Source organism: Candoia aspera, chromosome 1, assembly GCF_035149785.1.
Source record: "Candoia aspera isolate rCanAsp1 chromosome 1, rCanAsp1.hap2, whole genome shotgun sequence".
In the NCBI taxonomy this organism is placed as follows: Eukaryota; Metazoa; Chordata; class Lepidosauria; order Squamata; family Boidae; genus Candoia; species Candoia aspera.
Window position 1 is genome coordinate 320,040,008 of NC_086153.1, and position 17,377 is coordinate 320,057,384.

The 17,377-nt window shown below is 38.4% G+C and overlaps 1 protein-coding gene across 2 annotated transcripts in view; it reads right to left on the minus strand.

Moving 5' to 3' along the window:
* MNAT1 (MNAT1 component of CDK activating kinase) overlaps nt 1-16,460 on the minus strand; it is a 151,706-nt gene extending 135,246 nt beyond the window's left edge. For both annotated transcript variants that reach the window (XM_063290453.1, XM_063290452.1), the window contains exon 1: nt 16,309-16,460. In XM_063290453.1, coding sequence (XP_063146523.1) covers nt 16,309-16,397 — 89 coding nt within the window. In that variant the 5' untranslated portion in view covers nt 16,398-16,460. The remainder of the gene's footprint in view (nt 1-16,308) is intronic.
* Between the last annotated feature and the right edge of the window lie 917 nt (nt 16,461-17,377).

Sequence of the window (17,377 nt, forward strand, 5' to 3'; positions counted from 1 at the left end):
AGCTGGTTGCCAAGCACCCAAATTGTGATCTCATGACAGTGGGGCTGGTGCAACAGCCAGAACTTCGAGGACTGGTCATAAGTACCACTCGTTCAGCACCATCGCAACTTCAAATGGTCGCCGAATGTGTGGTTGGTAAGCGAGGACTACCTGTATTTCCAATTTAAATATGTTGATAAGTGTGACAAAACAAATTTATGCAGCATATCCATTCCATGGTTTGCCCCCACCACCCCTCAAGATTACCTCACTGGAAATAGGGCAATATTTTTATCTATTAAATGGTTCCTTTCAACTCCAATAAACCCTTCACCACCTATACAAATAAACTCTCATGAACACAGGATTTCACTATTTGCGCTTCCTTCTGCCTAGAAAGAATCGCCAAAAGAAAGAATAGTGTAGAATAATCTAGCAGGCTGAAATTAGAAAAGAAAGAATAATTATACATGTCATTCTTTCATTATAGTAAAATATCCTAGCAAAGCTTTCAAAACATGGGGACTGAATACATTCACAATTTCTTTTCTTCTATCTTTCCTGCAGGCAAGACAAGAGAGAGACAGAGAGAGAGATCTTAATGCAAATCTATTACCCTAGAAGATAACTTAAGAGTCATTTTCTTACTTAAACTCTCTTCCTTCTCAGTAAGAGTAGGCACAGGCCTATAGCAAATGCAAGCTTGTAGCAGGGCTTGAAGAGAAAGTACAAGGACTGAAGCTTCAACCCCTACAAAGTGAGGATCTTACAGAAGAGGACTATTTTATTTTATTTATTTATCTATCAAATTTTATCACTGCCCATCTCCCTCCCAAGGAGGGACTTGGATCTATGTTTATAAGTAAAGACAAAGGAGGTGCCATACTATTTAACAGTCAACATCTCTGAAACTCAGGAAGAGCTTTCAGATCCTTACAAAAGAAAGCCTCTAAGCTTCAAGGAAGGGAAAAAGAGAAAATGCTGGATAAGAGACAGGAGAATGGATCTCCAAAGGACAGAGAGGATACAACTGTACTCTTATAAGAAGACAACCACAAGAATTATAGTAGTTGATGATTTACTACTAAAAGAAACAAATACAGGCTGACTGGATACAGTGGCTCATTTAGTATGCTATCTTCCAGGAGCACAGATTAAGTCTGTGGCAGAACTATTTTCAAGACTTATAGCATTAAGTCTATTGGCAATGATAACTTCCTACTAATCCATCTACGGACAAGCAAAAAGGTCAAAAGTTACTATAACCGTATCACAACAGATACTTAAGGAAAGAAACTTAAAAATGGGGGAGGGGATTCAAATGGTATTCTCATCCATCTTCCTATCTATGAAAGAAAACTGGAAAGGGATAGAAGAATGCCTGGGTTCAGAAATGATGTGGATAGTCAATATTTCAATTCTGGGGCCATGGTCTAGATTACCTTGATGATGGATTGCTGGCATAAGATTGCTTGTACACCTCACCAGATTAAGTAAATATGTGATCCAATGAAGCATAGAAACCTTAATCCAGAGGACTTCAAACTGTATCCTATGGGCACTAGAGATAAAAATGCTGCAATATGGACATTCACTGTAGAAAGAAATGGAAGTATTCTTGTAATGGAGATTATTAAACCACTGAATGAAAGAATAGGAAGAACACTCCTATTTTGTTTGTTACCTTCATTGTCTGTAAGATAAACAAGATAAAATGGAACTCAGTACAGGCAGACAAAGAGGATTTAATAGATATAATGGAGAACTGATGTGGATTATTGGAATACAGCAGCTAAAGGATTAAATCAGTGCAATAGCAGCAGAAGCAACAGAAAGGGGAAAAGATTATTATTATTATTATTATTATATCTGTTAAACATAGTCAAACCTACTTGGAAATCCAAGTAAAGGACCTTGGTGACACTGTACAGAGAAACCAGGTTAAAGTAAGTTATACAACAAATGTCCATGGTATCTACCAACACTCAACAACCAATGATGTGAACAATACTTCTAAAGGCAAATTATAGATCTTTAATTACCCCAAACAACTGTTGGGAAACAAAATCCTGCCAAGCATGGTACTTCCAGGAAATTTCTGAACTGTCTCACTGACTTTTTTTTTTTTTTAGAGAATGGAGAAATGTAGAAGACTGATTTTCAGGGAAATCGAAGCTGTAATCTTTTAAAAAATATTTTTAACACAATGAACAATTGTAAATGAGACTACACAGCAGGAGAATCTAATAAGAAAAGGCGCTTACGGTGAGCTGGAATTCCCAAAAAAAGGACAACTGCAAAGAATTCCAACAAGGAGAAAAAATGGAAGAAAGCTTCATAATCAATGGGATTGCACAAAAAACTTAGTGAACTTATGAAAATAAAAGGACACACACCCAGTAGAAGGGAAGAGTAAGATCACTAAGGAAGAAAAGGGATAGATAGCCCAGATTTATAAAGATGATGTAAGAAAACAAAAACTAACACTTAGAATGAAATTATATTGGTCAAGAATACTAAGAAAAACAAAAAGGGCTTCTTCAGGTATGATCAAAAGCAAAGTAAAAAAAAAGAATCAATATACTAGTTGTTCAATCAGGATTTTAAAAATGCAGGCAGCGGCAACAAAAAACCTACTCAATTCCTATTTTGGGGCAGTCTTTTCTGATGAAAGAATGTGCGTTCCAACAGGCAATTATGCTGAGCAAAACAAAAGGACAAAATTAAAGCTTGAGATGGACAGCATTATACCCAGAGAATACCTATTTATTTTCAATGTGTTTAAATTTCCAGGCCCAGATTAATCATATCTCAGGATACTAAAGGAACTTGCTCAGGACCTGGCCAAGCCTTCATGTATTATCTTTAGAGCAGAGCTTTCCAAACTTTTCATGTTGGTGACACACTTTTTAGACATGCATCATTTCACGACACAGTAATTCAGTTTTACTAGCAAACCAGAGGTTAAACTAACCCCTTATAGGAGATACAGACACATACATAAATTGTAACAGCGAAATGTATGGGGACACAACATATCTCATGAAAACCTTTCATTTATATTTTTAAAAATATATGATTTGTAAGAGAATAACATACATTTCCAAAATAGTTGTCATTTACGAGTAACAATACATAAATATGTGCAAGAATTTTAAAAAATGAATAACACCAATAACTACTTACCATTTTAATGAGATGTATGAGGTTGATGGGATGAACACAGCTTTCGAATATTTGGTGGAATATTAGATAAAGACACATTTCGTCATCAAGCATTTTTAAGCTTCTACGTTTCAGTGTCTTTAAGTTTGTCATCGTTGAAAAGGATACTTCACAAATGTATGTAGTAGAAAACTGAAGAATTTTTAATGCGTTTTTACCTATGTTTGGATGCATTTTTTGAAACGCAAATCCAAAAACTGTCTAAGTCACCCTCTCCATGCATCATTAACAGACTTCGATCATTTTTTATTTCAGCTAATTCTTCTTCTTCAATAAGTGAAAAGTTCCTCGTTGCAGTTGAAAGAAATGGATTTCTGATCCAATCATAGTCTTGGACTTCAACATTTGGGAAGTAATGATGAAGTTTCTCTCTGAGCAATATTAAATGGTCAACGATTAGCAAGCTGATATCACATTTTAGCTCGCACTCAGCAGTTTTGGAAAACATTTCAAAATTTCCTTCTTTCACTTTCCTTTTCCAAATTGCTAATTTGTCTCTCAAAGCACAAATTTTATCTACCACTGTTAAGATATTTTCTCCTTTTCCTTGTACACTGTTTATTTTATTCAAATGTTCAAATATGTCAGCAAGATATGCCAATTTTGTGTACCAAAGTTTGTTTTGAATTAGATCGCAGAATTCATTTTGCTGATTTTCCTCAAAAAGTTTAAGCATCATTTCCCTCAATTCATATACACAACAAAGCACTCAACCTCTTGAGAGTCAACGAATCTGTGTGTGTACTAGAAGCTTTTTAAACCTTGCCCCCATTTCTTCACTAATATAAGCAAAAATCTTGATTTAAGAGGTCTAGTTTTTAATGTAATTGACCATTTGAACCACTTTGTCCATAACTTTTCTTAATTCATTTCCAGTGGTTTGTGTGACTAGCGCTTCGCGATGTAAAAAGCAATGAGTAACTATAATATTTTCATTCTCTTTCTTTGCTAAAGCTATAAAACCTTTTGTTGCACCAACCATTGAAGGTGCGCCATCTGCACATATTCCTACGCAATTTAACCGTCGCAAATTATTTTCCTCCATGAAGCAATCTAAAGTTTTAAATATATCTTCACCTCTCATTCTCATTGGAAGTTCTAGACAACACAAGAATTGCTCAATAATTCTGTCAGTATGAATGAAACATATAAAAACCAGTAATTGTGCTAACCCACTGACATCTGTTGATTCCTCGAATTGCAATGTAAAGGTCATATTATTGTCTTGAAAAATATCCTTCATTTGCAGCTTAATGTCATCAGACATGTCTCGAATACCTCTTCTAATCGTGTTATCTGCCAAAGGGATTTTATTAACTTCTATCTAAAATTTGGGCCCAAACATTGTTTGAACAATAACACAGCAAGATTCCTTTATAGTGGTTTCGGCAATAGTGTGTGGGTCCTTGTTTCTGGCAATTATTTAAGCAACCAAGTAACTTGCCTTTTGAGCTTTCTCTGATGTCTTCTTTCTCTTTGTGAATGATGCAGACTGCTTCTTTATAGATTTTGAAAACTCAATAAAGTACTGTACTGGTTTTCCTGACAAAATGACTGTGTTTTGAGGTAAAATGACACTTTGTTTGGTACCATACTTTTATTTGCAAGTATATCCCCACAAACTAAACACTTGGGCAAACAAGCATACAAGATCAGAGTGGTCAGTGAGAAAGCCCACCAGAGTGGTTGAGTGGTTTATTAGTACTGGGGAAAATACCAGTCACTGACAAGGCTGTAGGCACTTCGGCAAAGCAAGAGATCTTCGATTTGGAGAGCAAAAGGCCTGAAGGATGGAGTCACAAGAGGTCCGAAGGCTGGAGGCAAGAAGTCCAAAGGCTGAAGTCACGGTTACAGGCTAGAGATTTCAGAGGCTGAAGGCATGGTAACGAGGCAGGAGGTTCATATACTGGAGGTAAGGCAATGGAGTCTGAGGCAGAATCAGAGATTGGAGACACAGTGGCGAAGTAGGCGGTCCAGAAGACTGGAGGCACAGTGGTGGAATCTGAGGTGGGAACAGAGGTTGGGGGGCAGCAGCGAGGCAGAGAGTCAGGAGAGTTGGAGGCACGATGATGAGGTCTGAGGCAGTGAGGTCTGAGGTGAGTGCAGAGGTCGGTGGCGTGACAGTGAAAGCTGAGGTGGTGAGGGCTGAGACGAGTGCGGAGGTCGGAAGCAAGGCCACGAGACAGGTAGTCGGAAGGATTGGAGGCGCAGCAGTGAGGTCTGAAGTGGTAAGGTCAGAGACGGGTACGGAGGTCAGTGGCGTGGCAGTGAGGGCTGAGGCAGTGAGGGCTGAGGTGAGTGCGGAGGTTGGAAGCAAGGCGGCAAGGCAGGTAGTCGAAAGGATTGGAGGCGCAGCGGTGAGGTCTGAAGTGGTAAGGTCTCTTCATTTTGGTATTGGAAATTAGATTGATCTCTTCCAGTCTGTTGGCCACTCTGTCATTCTCCAGATTTTCTGGCATAGCTTGGTTAAAACTTTTATTGATTCTTCTGTCTCTTGCCATATTTCTATGAGCATTCCATCAGTTTCTGTAGCCATCTGACTTGACATTGGCTAGAGCGCTGATTCACCTTCTAGTACAAGGTTTGAGGTTGAGTATAAATAAGATAAGCTAAGAGACAGTAAACTACTAGGCTATAAAATGCTCTGTGGTGACAGACTAGAGTCACACTGAGACTAAACTAAAAAACTAAGCATGAAACATGAGCTAGAAGTCATCAGCCTAGCTCCAATCAGACTGGAAATCATTGCTCGTGAGTGGTGGAGCAAGACCAAGTTGGAAGAGAAATACTCTAATAGATAAGTATGGGCAACAACAAATATTTTATTAATTATTTGGATGAAATTGAGGGAATGCTTGTCAAATTTGCTGTTCACATAAAATAGTCAACACCCTAGAAAACAAAAACAAAGTTCTAAGCAACCTTGCTAGATTAGAGAAATAGGTTGAAAAAAACATGAAACAGAAGCAAATACAAAATTACTTTGGAAACAGAAACATAATAGCACTTGTATGTAAAAAGATCCTGGAATCATAGATGATCACAAACTGAATGTGAGTCAGCAGTTTGGCTACAGAAAAAGGCAAAAGCAATTTAGGATGAATAAACAAAAGCAAAGTTTCCATATCATCCACTTAATTCTGCATTAGTCAGGCCACAACTTGAACATTCTGTCAGGTTTAGGGCTTTAAAAACAATTCGGACACTCTGGAACAGCTTCAAAGAAGGGCAAGAACAATCAGGAAACCATAAGCTAAACTTATAAAGAAAATTTGAAAACTTTTGGCCTAGTCTGCCCAAAGAAGAGGAAGGACACAACAGCAGTTTTCTTGTACTTGAAAGGGTGTCATATAGAAGAGGGCAAGATTTTTTTCTCTGTCTTCCAAAAAGGCAAGACATTTTGTAGAATAATTGTCTTGAGTTATAGGAAAGCAGATTCCAGCTGAATGTCAGGGGAAAGAAAATAGGAACTCTTACTAATGTAAGAAAAAATGTAGGATAAAACTGTAGGAAACACTAGCAGAACCAATTATTGAAATAGGTCATGAGCTCACCTTTGCTAGAAGTATTCATCTACAGTATTAGGGATGTTTTAATTTGGATTCCTGCAGTTAGCTGGCATAGACTAAATGATCTCTATTAAGAGGTTTTATGACTGAGCTTTCAGAACCAATTTTCAATGCTGAGTGGTTAACTCTGAGCCATTTATAAAAATATAAATGGTACATTTGTTATCAGATGAACCTTGGCAGCCGTCTTTATTTATAATCTGTTATTCCAGTCAACAGATAATAATACACAGATTATTCTGCCATTCTAGTCCATTCTCATTATGTCTAAACAAGTGGTTAAATGGACTGTATTGGGCAACTTCCATTATGTCCAGCAAGCAACAGTCAACATCTCTTTTGGGATTGGCTTTTATATATGTTCCAGACTGGTTTAAACGATACTTTTAAAAAAATAGCATAAATCAAATAAGCCTCCTTTAAATAGCCATCAATGTTTATCCAACTCCAGGTTTCACATACAGCTCTCCCCAATAATGACAGCAAAAGAAAAATAGGTTGCAACTCCTTCTGTGTACACCAACATTATTCCTTTATCAAACACAATATGAAGGTGAGAAAATTGCTATCATGTTTGGAGAAAAAAATGGAATTTCAACATTGCTCACTTTTACATACTACTATTACAGAGTTCTCCAGGGGAGTCAATAAGAGTGTATAAGTAAATGTACTTTGAAAAGCTCACGAGATGGTTTCTTGAAATAAAAATTCCACTTTATACCTCAAGCTGCATCACTTGCTACTGAGAAAGTTTATTCAAGTCACCAGATACAATCAAATAAGGTCTTGATCTCTCAGCAAAAGTAACTGCCAGCAGCATCACTATTATAGGGGGCCAAATATATCTATTCCAAGTATTCTGCATTTAAGATATAACTGTAGTGCGAAATCCTTTTCATGATCTGAAGCCATAGAGGGCTAAGGGGATGTAAAAGCAATCCAATTTTCTATTTTTAAAACTGTAGATCATAAAAACTGCATCCCTCCCTCTCTCTCTGGATCATATTTGCAGCTGATACAGCTTTGCTGAAAACAATAGTGCTGCATTTGCTTTTGCTGGCAGGGTGTTTGACCTTCAAGGGATATAGCTGAAGCACATTTTTTTTCCTTTCTAAAAGTATGGCAGGCATTGCTTACGCTCAAGAAAAGGTTAAGATCTTCAGGAAAGCCCCTTCTGAAGACACCCACCGCCACCAATTTGTCAAGCAAGTAAGAGACATCTCTACAAAGCTGCATTTAACCCCAATCTCTCTGCCTTTAGGATAGCAGCCAAAACCCATTTATTTCACCCAACCTTTAACTGTTAGTTGTTCTAGCACTGAGTTTAAAATGTTTTTGTATTTTTTGTATTTTGCATTTGAAGTTTTTTTAGCCACCTTTAATATTCAGCTGGACTCAAATACAAGGTATAAATTGCCTGAATAAATAAGCAAGCAACTGTGAAAAAGTAAAACTTACCACCCTCAGAATTCACAAGTTTCTACATTGGAGTCCCTGTCCTCACTGATGCAGAAATATACTTTTTCTTTATCTAGCCTAACATTATCTATTGGCAGCAGCTCTCAGGCAGAGATCTTCCTAATCATTTGCTCCCTGATCCTTTCAGATGAAAGCAGGAAAAATCAAACTTGAGTCCTTCTGTGTTAACAGCATGATGTCTACCACAGAACTATGATTCCTCCTTACAGTTACTCCTCTAGGCAGAGTAACCTTCCAGCTCTGGAAACAATTAGCTCACCAATGAGCTATTGTATTTTAAGTTCTAATAAACCCTAAACATAAGCAACTGAAATTATTTATCCTTGTCAACTACTTCATTCCTCTGTTTGTTTTTCTTCTTTTATTAAAGTTTAGTCCTTGGGGCAGGAACCTGTCCTGCCATATTTTTACGTTGTATTTTACATTTTACATGTAGAGCACTACATACATAACAGTAAAAGCAATCACTCTATACTGTATGTAGATATGGAGCAGAATTTCTCACTTCAATAGTAGCTTCCTACATACATGTGTTCAACTTCATAAAAACCTTTAACTGATGTATTTATTTATTTCCCTCTGTTCAGGCTATGTGCTCCAAAAATATGGATAACCACAAGGTAGTAGCAAAGAGATACAGAAAACTAACTTTTTTACAGTTCATATCTTATTTTGAAAATTACATTTTGAAATTTATTGCAACACTGTTTTAATACAATAAAAAAGGATAAAAGGATAGGAAAAGCTGTTTTGATTGCATTTTAAAACATCTTTTCACTTAATGTGAGTAATCTGTTTCTTTCCTTTATAATCCAATCTGTAAATGTAAGCTCATACAGAAAGCTCATTCATCCATAGTATTTACCAGAAAGTTTCACTCATATATTTGATTTAATACTTTGTTAATACTTTGTTAAAATACCTTCCCCAATGTGGTTGCCCTTAAATGACTTGGACTGCAGCTCTTATCTATCCACTATGGGTATGATATACACACATACATACACACCTTCACATGATTCCCTTTCAAGATAAGCAATGTTATGCATAGCTCAGGAAAACAATGAGCAATGAAATTAAAGGCAGGACATAAGAGAAACGAAAAGGAAATTTAATTAAATCTAGCTTAAAGCAACAGCATTCACTTGACAAACCATCCTTGGTTGCACAACGAAATTAATCATATACTGCCTTTGCTTTCCATAAAATTTGGCTCCATAAATCTGGACAACCACTAAATACCAGTATCTCTTTACTACTACTATCTAGTGGTCATCTGGATTATTGTAGCCAGATATGGCAGCCCTGGTTCTCACCTTTCTCTTTTTGAGAACCTTATCAACTCTGTCCAGCTGTGTCCTTCTCTGTCTTCCCCTTCTGCTCAGGAATAAATAAAAAGACTTTCTACTAGTAATGCCCTAATAAGCAAAGATAGAGGTGAATGGACAGAAATCTGCAATTGTGACCTGTAATGCTAATGATATGTTTGTGCTCCAGCTTGACAAAAATTTGGCATACACACAGCAAATGAAAATTTGTAGTACTGTAGTCCTCCCAGAAAAAAACAAAGGACTGCAGCAATGAACGGCCTCATGTTAGCTTCTGAGAAACGACAAAAAGATTTTTCAGCTCAGAGAAAAAATTTCTCTTCAGAAGAAATTTGACAGTGGATGCAACTCTCTGTAAGGAAAACAACCGCAAAGAAGGAAACCCTCTTAGAGTAACAATCAGAATGAAGAAACATAGAAGATACTCTGCACTTCTGGAACTCAGAAAGCTTCCAGGCCCTTGCAGGTAAAATAGTTCTGAATTTGGGGGTTGAAAAAGAGATATTGCAGAACAGGAGACATGATGATGGATCCCTAAAAGGCAGAGAAGATGAAACTGCACTCCATCAGAATGCAAACAGAAGAGACATGGTAGCTACTGACTTATTACTATGTGGAACTGAAGTAAACATGTACTGATTAGACTCATCAGCTGATGGACTGTGCTATTTGCCAGGAGCAAAGGATCAAAAATATAACAAAACAATGTTCAACATTTATCACTGGATGAGTTCAATTGGAGGCTGGACAGCCATCTGTCTGGGATACCTTAATTTGGCATTTATTTACTTATTAAATTTATAGAGAGTTATTTATATTTATAAATATATACATTTATATAGGCTTCCCTCACTGAGCAGAAAGATAGAGTCAATAGACTAGGTATCTTTTTCCAACTTTATGGTTCTACATGCAAAAAGACAACATTACTGTAGTAGCAGGAGCATACAGTCTCTGGATTACCAAACTGAAAGAGCATTGCTCTGCTACCACAAAATAGCAGAGCGTTGGTACTAGTCTAAGGTGACATGCTAGTGCAAATTGTTGTATTGTGCCACAAGAGAGACATACAGGAGAGTGTCCAAAGCCAGCCTAGGGTCCTGTTCAGTCATACCCGAACTATAAAGTTTATATAACTACAAGAAATATATTGCCCTGAGTTTCTAGGAGGGAAATTAAAATTAAAATATAATCTAATGATACAGTTCTACAATAAGTTATAAAAAAAATTGTATTCTTTAAATTACCATTGTATTTCACATCTTGCCTAGTACCCATAGATGACTAGGAATTCCATGCAGGTTGAACATGAAGGCTAGCCAAGAAAAAATTAAAGTTCCTTCCCCCATTGAACACTTTGTCTCTGCAGGATTTGTGCTTACCTCTCCAAGTTAAAATTACTTTTGATTATGGTGGTATTAATTTTCCTGATTTTAAGCAATATCATCAGGTTTGTTAACCTCAGTCATGTAGCAGAATGGAAAAATGTTGACTACTTACCACTGTAGGCTCAGCTGGAGACTTACTATTTAGTATCCTTGTAATCCTAGCAAGCTTAGTTTTAATTAAGATAGGAATTGCAGATGGCAAAATATATCAGGACCCTGTTTGGCAGAAAACATGAATTTGATATTTCCTCTCATGCGAAATTTATTTTTATTTTATTTATGTCAGGAATGAGGCGAAGAAACAACGCTGAGTCAGGAATGAAGCGCTAGTCTTTATTGTTCTACCCTATAAACAGACTCTTGCCAAAACTGAACAGAACTAGCAAACTCTAAGAGAAAAACTCCAGAAACTCTAAGGCGGGTCCTGTCTGATCCTCTTGGCTGGATGCCCAAGACTTTCTACACTGCGCATGCGTTTTCCCCACTGGAAGATGGCCCCTCCTTCCTCACCAGCTATCTCCATAACATCACCTTCCCCCTCAGAAACACATTCCACCACAATTTAAAAGATATGTATGGCTGCCCATCGAAATGTGGGTGGCTCACAACAACAATAAAACCCAGAAGTATAAAAACCATAAAACCAGAACAGAACCTGGCACCTCAATCATCCCCTTGGAATGCCCCAACAACCAACCTTAGCCACCCCCCACCCTTACTCTACCCCAATGCCTAGGTAAAAAGTCAGGTCTTGATGGCCTTCCAGAAGGCTAAAAGGGTAGGGGCCTGCTGGATCACTGTGGGGAGGATATTCCATAAAGTAGACGCAGCCACGGAAAAGGCACGCTTCTGAGGTCCCACCAAGTAGCAAGATGGGGAGGGACCTGGAGCATGCTTACCCTATCTGTTCTGGGAGGATGGGCAGATACTCTCAGAGAGAGGTAGTCCCATAAATAACCTGGTCCCATGCTGTGTAGAGCTTTAAAGATGACAACCAGCACCTTGAATTGCATCCAGAAGGAAACTGGGAGGCAGTGAGCTCACGCAACAGAGGTATAATGTGGACAAACCTAGAAGCACTCAATACTTTGCACGCTGCTGCATTCTGGACCAGTTGTAGCTTCCAAGTGGTATTCAAGGGCAGCCCCATGTAAAGCACATTGCAGTAATCCAAACAGAAAGTGACTAAGGCATGAGCAACCATGAGCAAGGCCTCCTAGTCCAGAAAAGGGCGCAACTGGCACACAAGACAAATCTATGCAAAGGTCCCCCTAGCCATGGTTGCTACCTGCTCATCAAGCAGGAGCTGTGAGTCCAGGAGGACCCCCAAATTGCACACCAGCTCAGTCTGGGGAAGTGCAACCTCATCCAGAGTCAAAGATGACAAATCACCAGACCCTGAGGAGCCAAAAACCCAAAGTCACTCTGTCTTTCCAGGTTGAGTCGAAGTCAATTCCTCACCATCCAGACCCCCACAGCTTCCAAGCACTCGGTCAGCACCGCAAGAGCATCACCTGCCTGGCCAGGGGTGAAGATGCATAACTGGGTATTATCAGCATACTGATGATACCGCACCCTGTGCCATCAAATGACCTCACCCAGCGGTTTCATGTAGATGTTAAAGAGGAGAAGGGAGAGACCTGAGCTCTGAGGCACCCCGCACTTCAGGGGCCTGGGATTCAACCTCTCCCCCCCCACCCAGCACTGACTGAAACGAGCCACAGAGAAAGGAGAACTACTGCAAAACAGTGCCTCCCACTCCTAGGCCCCAAAGCCGGTCCAGGGAGATACTGTGGTCAATGGTATCAAAAGCCACTGAGAAATGCAGGAGAGCCAGGACAGTTGCATCACCCCCATCCTGAGCCCTGCAAGGGTCATCAGCAAGGGCAACCAAAACTGACAGTTTGAAGCAATTCTTACTTTAAAATAGCTAGTGACACTTATTTTTGGGAAGTCATGGGCTCATAATAGTTGCATATGGGTAATGATCTCATTAAAAAATGATACCTTCAAAAGTTTTGAGATTTTACAAAAGAAATATAATTTAGATATGTTTCTCATGATCTAAAAACTGGTCTATTTTAGCAAAAAACATCCTTAAGGGTCTACTGGACCACTCAAACAATGTTTTTAAAAGGATCCTCCCTCATCCATTCCATGCTCGAGATTTAAAATATTTGACGGAACTTTGGTACATATGTTATGGGTACATTCACCTGTAATTACTTATTGGTTAGATATTATTTCTGTGGTGAACCAGGTTCTGGAAAGAACTTAAGGGTTAAGTGTGTTAATTTTTGTTAAGCTATAGGTATCAAGTTTGGACTGTTGTGAAAAAAGGGGATTTTGTATTTATGGAAAAATGATAATTTCCCAGGCTCTAAAAGTTGGGTCAAAGAAATTTGTCAATTCTGCACCTTCAAATTAGCTTTGTACCAAAGGAGAGGCAAGACCAAGCAATATGAATTCATATTGCTTAGTCTTGCCTCTCACTGGGGCAAAGCTATCCATGTTGTTCAGGTTTAATTCATTGTTTAAAAACTAAATCACAATTGTGAAACTGAAGAAAATTGTATAAGTTGAATAGGCTGATATTTTTTCCTTAATTCTTAATGTATATTTAGAACTTGTCAGCCTTGCGAGGTAGTCCAGACAAGAAGCACATCCAGAAGTACTAGCTGTATCTTTATTTTAAGTTTATGTTAACAGAATCTTCCAAGTCTGAAAGTACATCTCTCCCCCTTCACCTTTACAGCCCAAGAAACTAAGGAGGGTCTCTTCTAAGACTTTTGCCATGCCCCCATTCCTTCTGCAGACTCAGCTGCCTCTTAACTGACCATTGTCTAGTCTGTGGTTCTTTCTCGTATCTCCCAAAGTCATTTCCCCATACCATTACAGAATTAGATACGAAGGGAGTTTACTTTTTAGTTTTAGTTTAGTTATTTTGGGCATTTTTAAGTTTTCTTGGGGTATCCTCTGATTTTTCGCCTTAAGTAGTTTAATACTTTTTTCTCACTATCTAATCCTTTTTTTAAAAGCAGGTTTTATAGCATACAGTCGTTATACAATAGTAATATAGCTTTATTGCTATTTAGGATTTGTCAGTTAACCTTTTCCTCCTTCAGTGAAACTTAACAGTAACTTTTTTTTCAAAAAATAAGATCCAAATGGCAGGAAAAGAGATGTAATCATTCACCTGAGAACACATACCTTAACAGCAACATCAGAGGCAAGAGCATTACATAACCCTTCTATTCAGAGGTTTCCAGGAATAAAGTAAAATTAAACAAAACAGAACATAAAAATAAAAAAGAATACTATTATTTAAAATACTAACACTATACATAATGAAAATATATTTTTAAATACACCTTAAGCTCTTTCCTAACAACAATGAGAGCATTGGTGACCTATCGCTCTAAAGAGAATTGTTAATCTGTAACTCTTAGAAGGAAGAAAACAGATAGCTCTTGAAGTGAAACCAGCATGAAATTCATCACTTCTTGATCAAAACAGATTCCCAAGGATGACATCAAGACCTCCAAAGCCTCTAATGGCAAACATCAAATGATACCATTTACAACTTTTTGTACACTAATGTTCCTTTTTAAAGAAATTTCTTGATATGTTGTTGCCAGATTTACAATTATCATTTGACTTTACAAACTTAATCTACCATTACTATCTATACCATCATCATATGGTTGAATGATTCTTTAAATAATTTCACATGTCATGTATCAGTAAATCTGTAACAAGACAGTCCCATCAACAATTATAAAGTCAGGAGACTTATCACCTGAACACAAAAAAGCAACAGATTTCCCTAAAGCTTGTAATAGGTTTACAGTGAAGGCAACATTTGAACCAAGGAGGTCCCTGAATAATTTTGAATTCAGTATATAGGATACTTGGAACAAAAACCTTGTAAACTATAGCAATTATTTTATTAATTTGTATTGCATACTTTACAATAATCAGGTAGGATTGTTCACCCTTTGAAAATAATTTGGAAGGTGTACTTCAGACTTTATGGAAGCCCCAAATGTCTACGCTATTCATTAAAGTAGTCTGTCTTTGTTCAATCTTCCACACGAATAGCAGAAAAAAAAAAGATGCTGCTGTTTTAAGAGCTGCATTAACTTTTGAATTAACTGCTTAAAAAATATAATCTTTTTTCAGGCTTACATGGAAGCCTGAAAAGAGACGTGGTACTTTAATAATGTTTGATGCCATGTGCTTAAGCATTCTTCCCAAATGTTTTTTTTAAATGTGCATAGCTGTTCAACTGATCATAGTACAGGTAGTTTTTAAATAACAACGGTAGTTGGGACCAGAATTTCCATCACTAAACATTTTTAAAAAGTTAAAAGAATTGCCAAAGACTCAGGAAAAGAGCACTAAGTTGCATATAGCTAAATATATTACACAACTGACTTTCTGATGCACAGAAAGAGCTCAAGAGATGCCAACTAAGCATACAAAAATAAAAAAGCTCTATGTTATTGCCAAACTGCCTAGTAGTTAAGCCCCATCAACAGCTGAAGGACATCCCCTTTGTAGTTCATTCCGTAACTCCTGGTCTCAGTCCTGAAGCAACAGTGAAATTCAACATTGGTTCTGAACATGTGGAAAAATTCCATCTTTTCAGCAGGCAAAAACTATTAAGACACCAAACTATTAGAAATTATCTACCTGCTGACTATCTTCAGCCACCTATTTCCTCAGCTTCAAATGCCCACATGGAAACAGTAGCATTCTTGAAAGTGGATGTTATGCTAAAGAAACAGTAAAGATTCTTCAGCGTAGGTTAAAGATTAGCACAGCAAAAACATGATTATGTTCAATTGTTTGGGTACATGCATACATCTACACTTGTAGGTAATTTATACATATATGGCACACCAAAGAAAAATGGTCATGTCAGCCTTAAGAAACAAAATGCAAAAAACATTTATTACAATAATAAAAACATTTAAGTTATCACAAGAACTTTCAATATTTTTGTTGCATAGATACCCTCTGGAAGATATTTACATAGAATGCAAATATCTGCATTGTTTAAAACTCAGCTAGGTCTTAGAACCTGGTCTCCTAGCCTGTAAACAAGGGCACCTCTGAGCACCTGCAAACTGCATTTCTATTACCACAGCCTGTTTCCATATCTCTAGATAACAGAGTAAATGCTCAAAGTGTAGGAGTGCGACTTCTAAACCAATATTAGCTTCTAAACTAGGCTTTCCCATCCTCAGGTGCTCCTGAGACCCGGAACGCTAAGCCCTGGCAGCCGAGCCTCTTTCCTTTCTCTCACCACTCCTCTACAAAGCCAGAAACACTTACAGCGTGTGTCCGCAAACGTTGACCATCAACTTGAGAGAAGGGTTCCTATATTTGGTGGTCTTGCACCGGGGGCAACCCTGGTCATCCATGGCGACGATCTTTCTACTAAATTTGCCGCCGAATCCGCTACTACCCTCATTCCAGAAACACGGCGTCCGTCCGCTAAAAACGGCCGTCTGGATCTCGAGCGGGGGAAGAAACGTTCCGCTTTGCAGCAGGAAAAAAACATTGCTAAGTAACGCCTTTTACAATGGCATTGCTGATTACTTTGCGTGTGCTTTGAAATAGGAGAGTGGGTGAGAAACGGAGAAGGCAGAATGGAAACGAAACTGCCTCAGAAGGCATTTAACGGCAATATGAAGCACTGTTATCCATGCTTACTCGGAAGTAAATTCCATTCATCCGGCGGATTTATTTAATCAGAAAAGGCGCTTTAACGAGTACAAAAGCGCTAGATGCTGTTTTAGATAACATCAGTTCAGACGAGACGGTCCCTTTCCCGAGGGGCTGGCAGTAACTGCTAGAGAAAGCAACCGCCCGGTCTGGCCCAGAAGACACTTCGTAACAGTTAACAGGAAAACAATGAAATAACGGCGGAATATGCTCCCCAATTCGGTATATGTCATTCAAAAGTGAAGCCTCACTGTCTTCAGTGAGACTGCCCTTAGGAAAGTGTGCACTGGATCGCATCCTTACAACAGGATCCTATGCATAATTACTCAGAAGTAAGTCGCATTGCATTTAATAGCGTTTACGCCCCCTCAAATTTCTTTGAGACAAACTTGAAGCCCACTGATGGGTTCTTACCCCTTCTTTCCATTGTTGTTGTTTATTCGTTTAGTCGCTTCCGACTCTTCGTGACTTCATGGACCAGCCCACGCCAGAGCTTCCTGTCAGCCGTCAACACCCCCAGCTCCCCCAGGGACGAGTCCGTCACCTCTAGAATATCATCCATCCACCTTGCCCTTGGTCGGCCCCTCTTCCTTTTGCCCTCCACTCTCCCTAGCATCAGCATCTTCTCCAGGGTGTCCTGTCTTCTCATTATGTGGCCAAAGTATTTCGGTTTGGC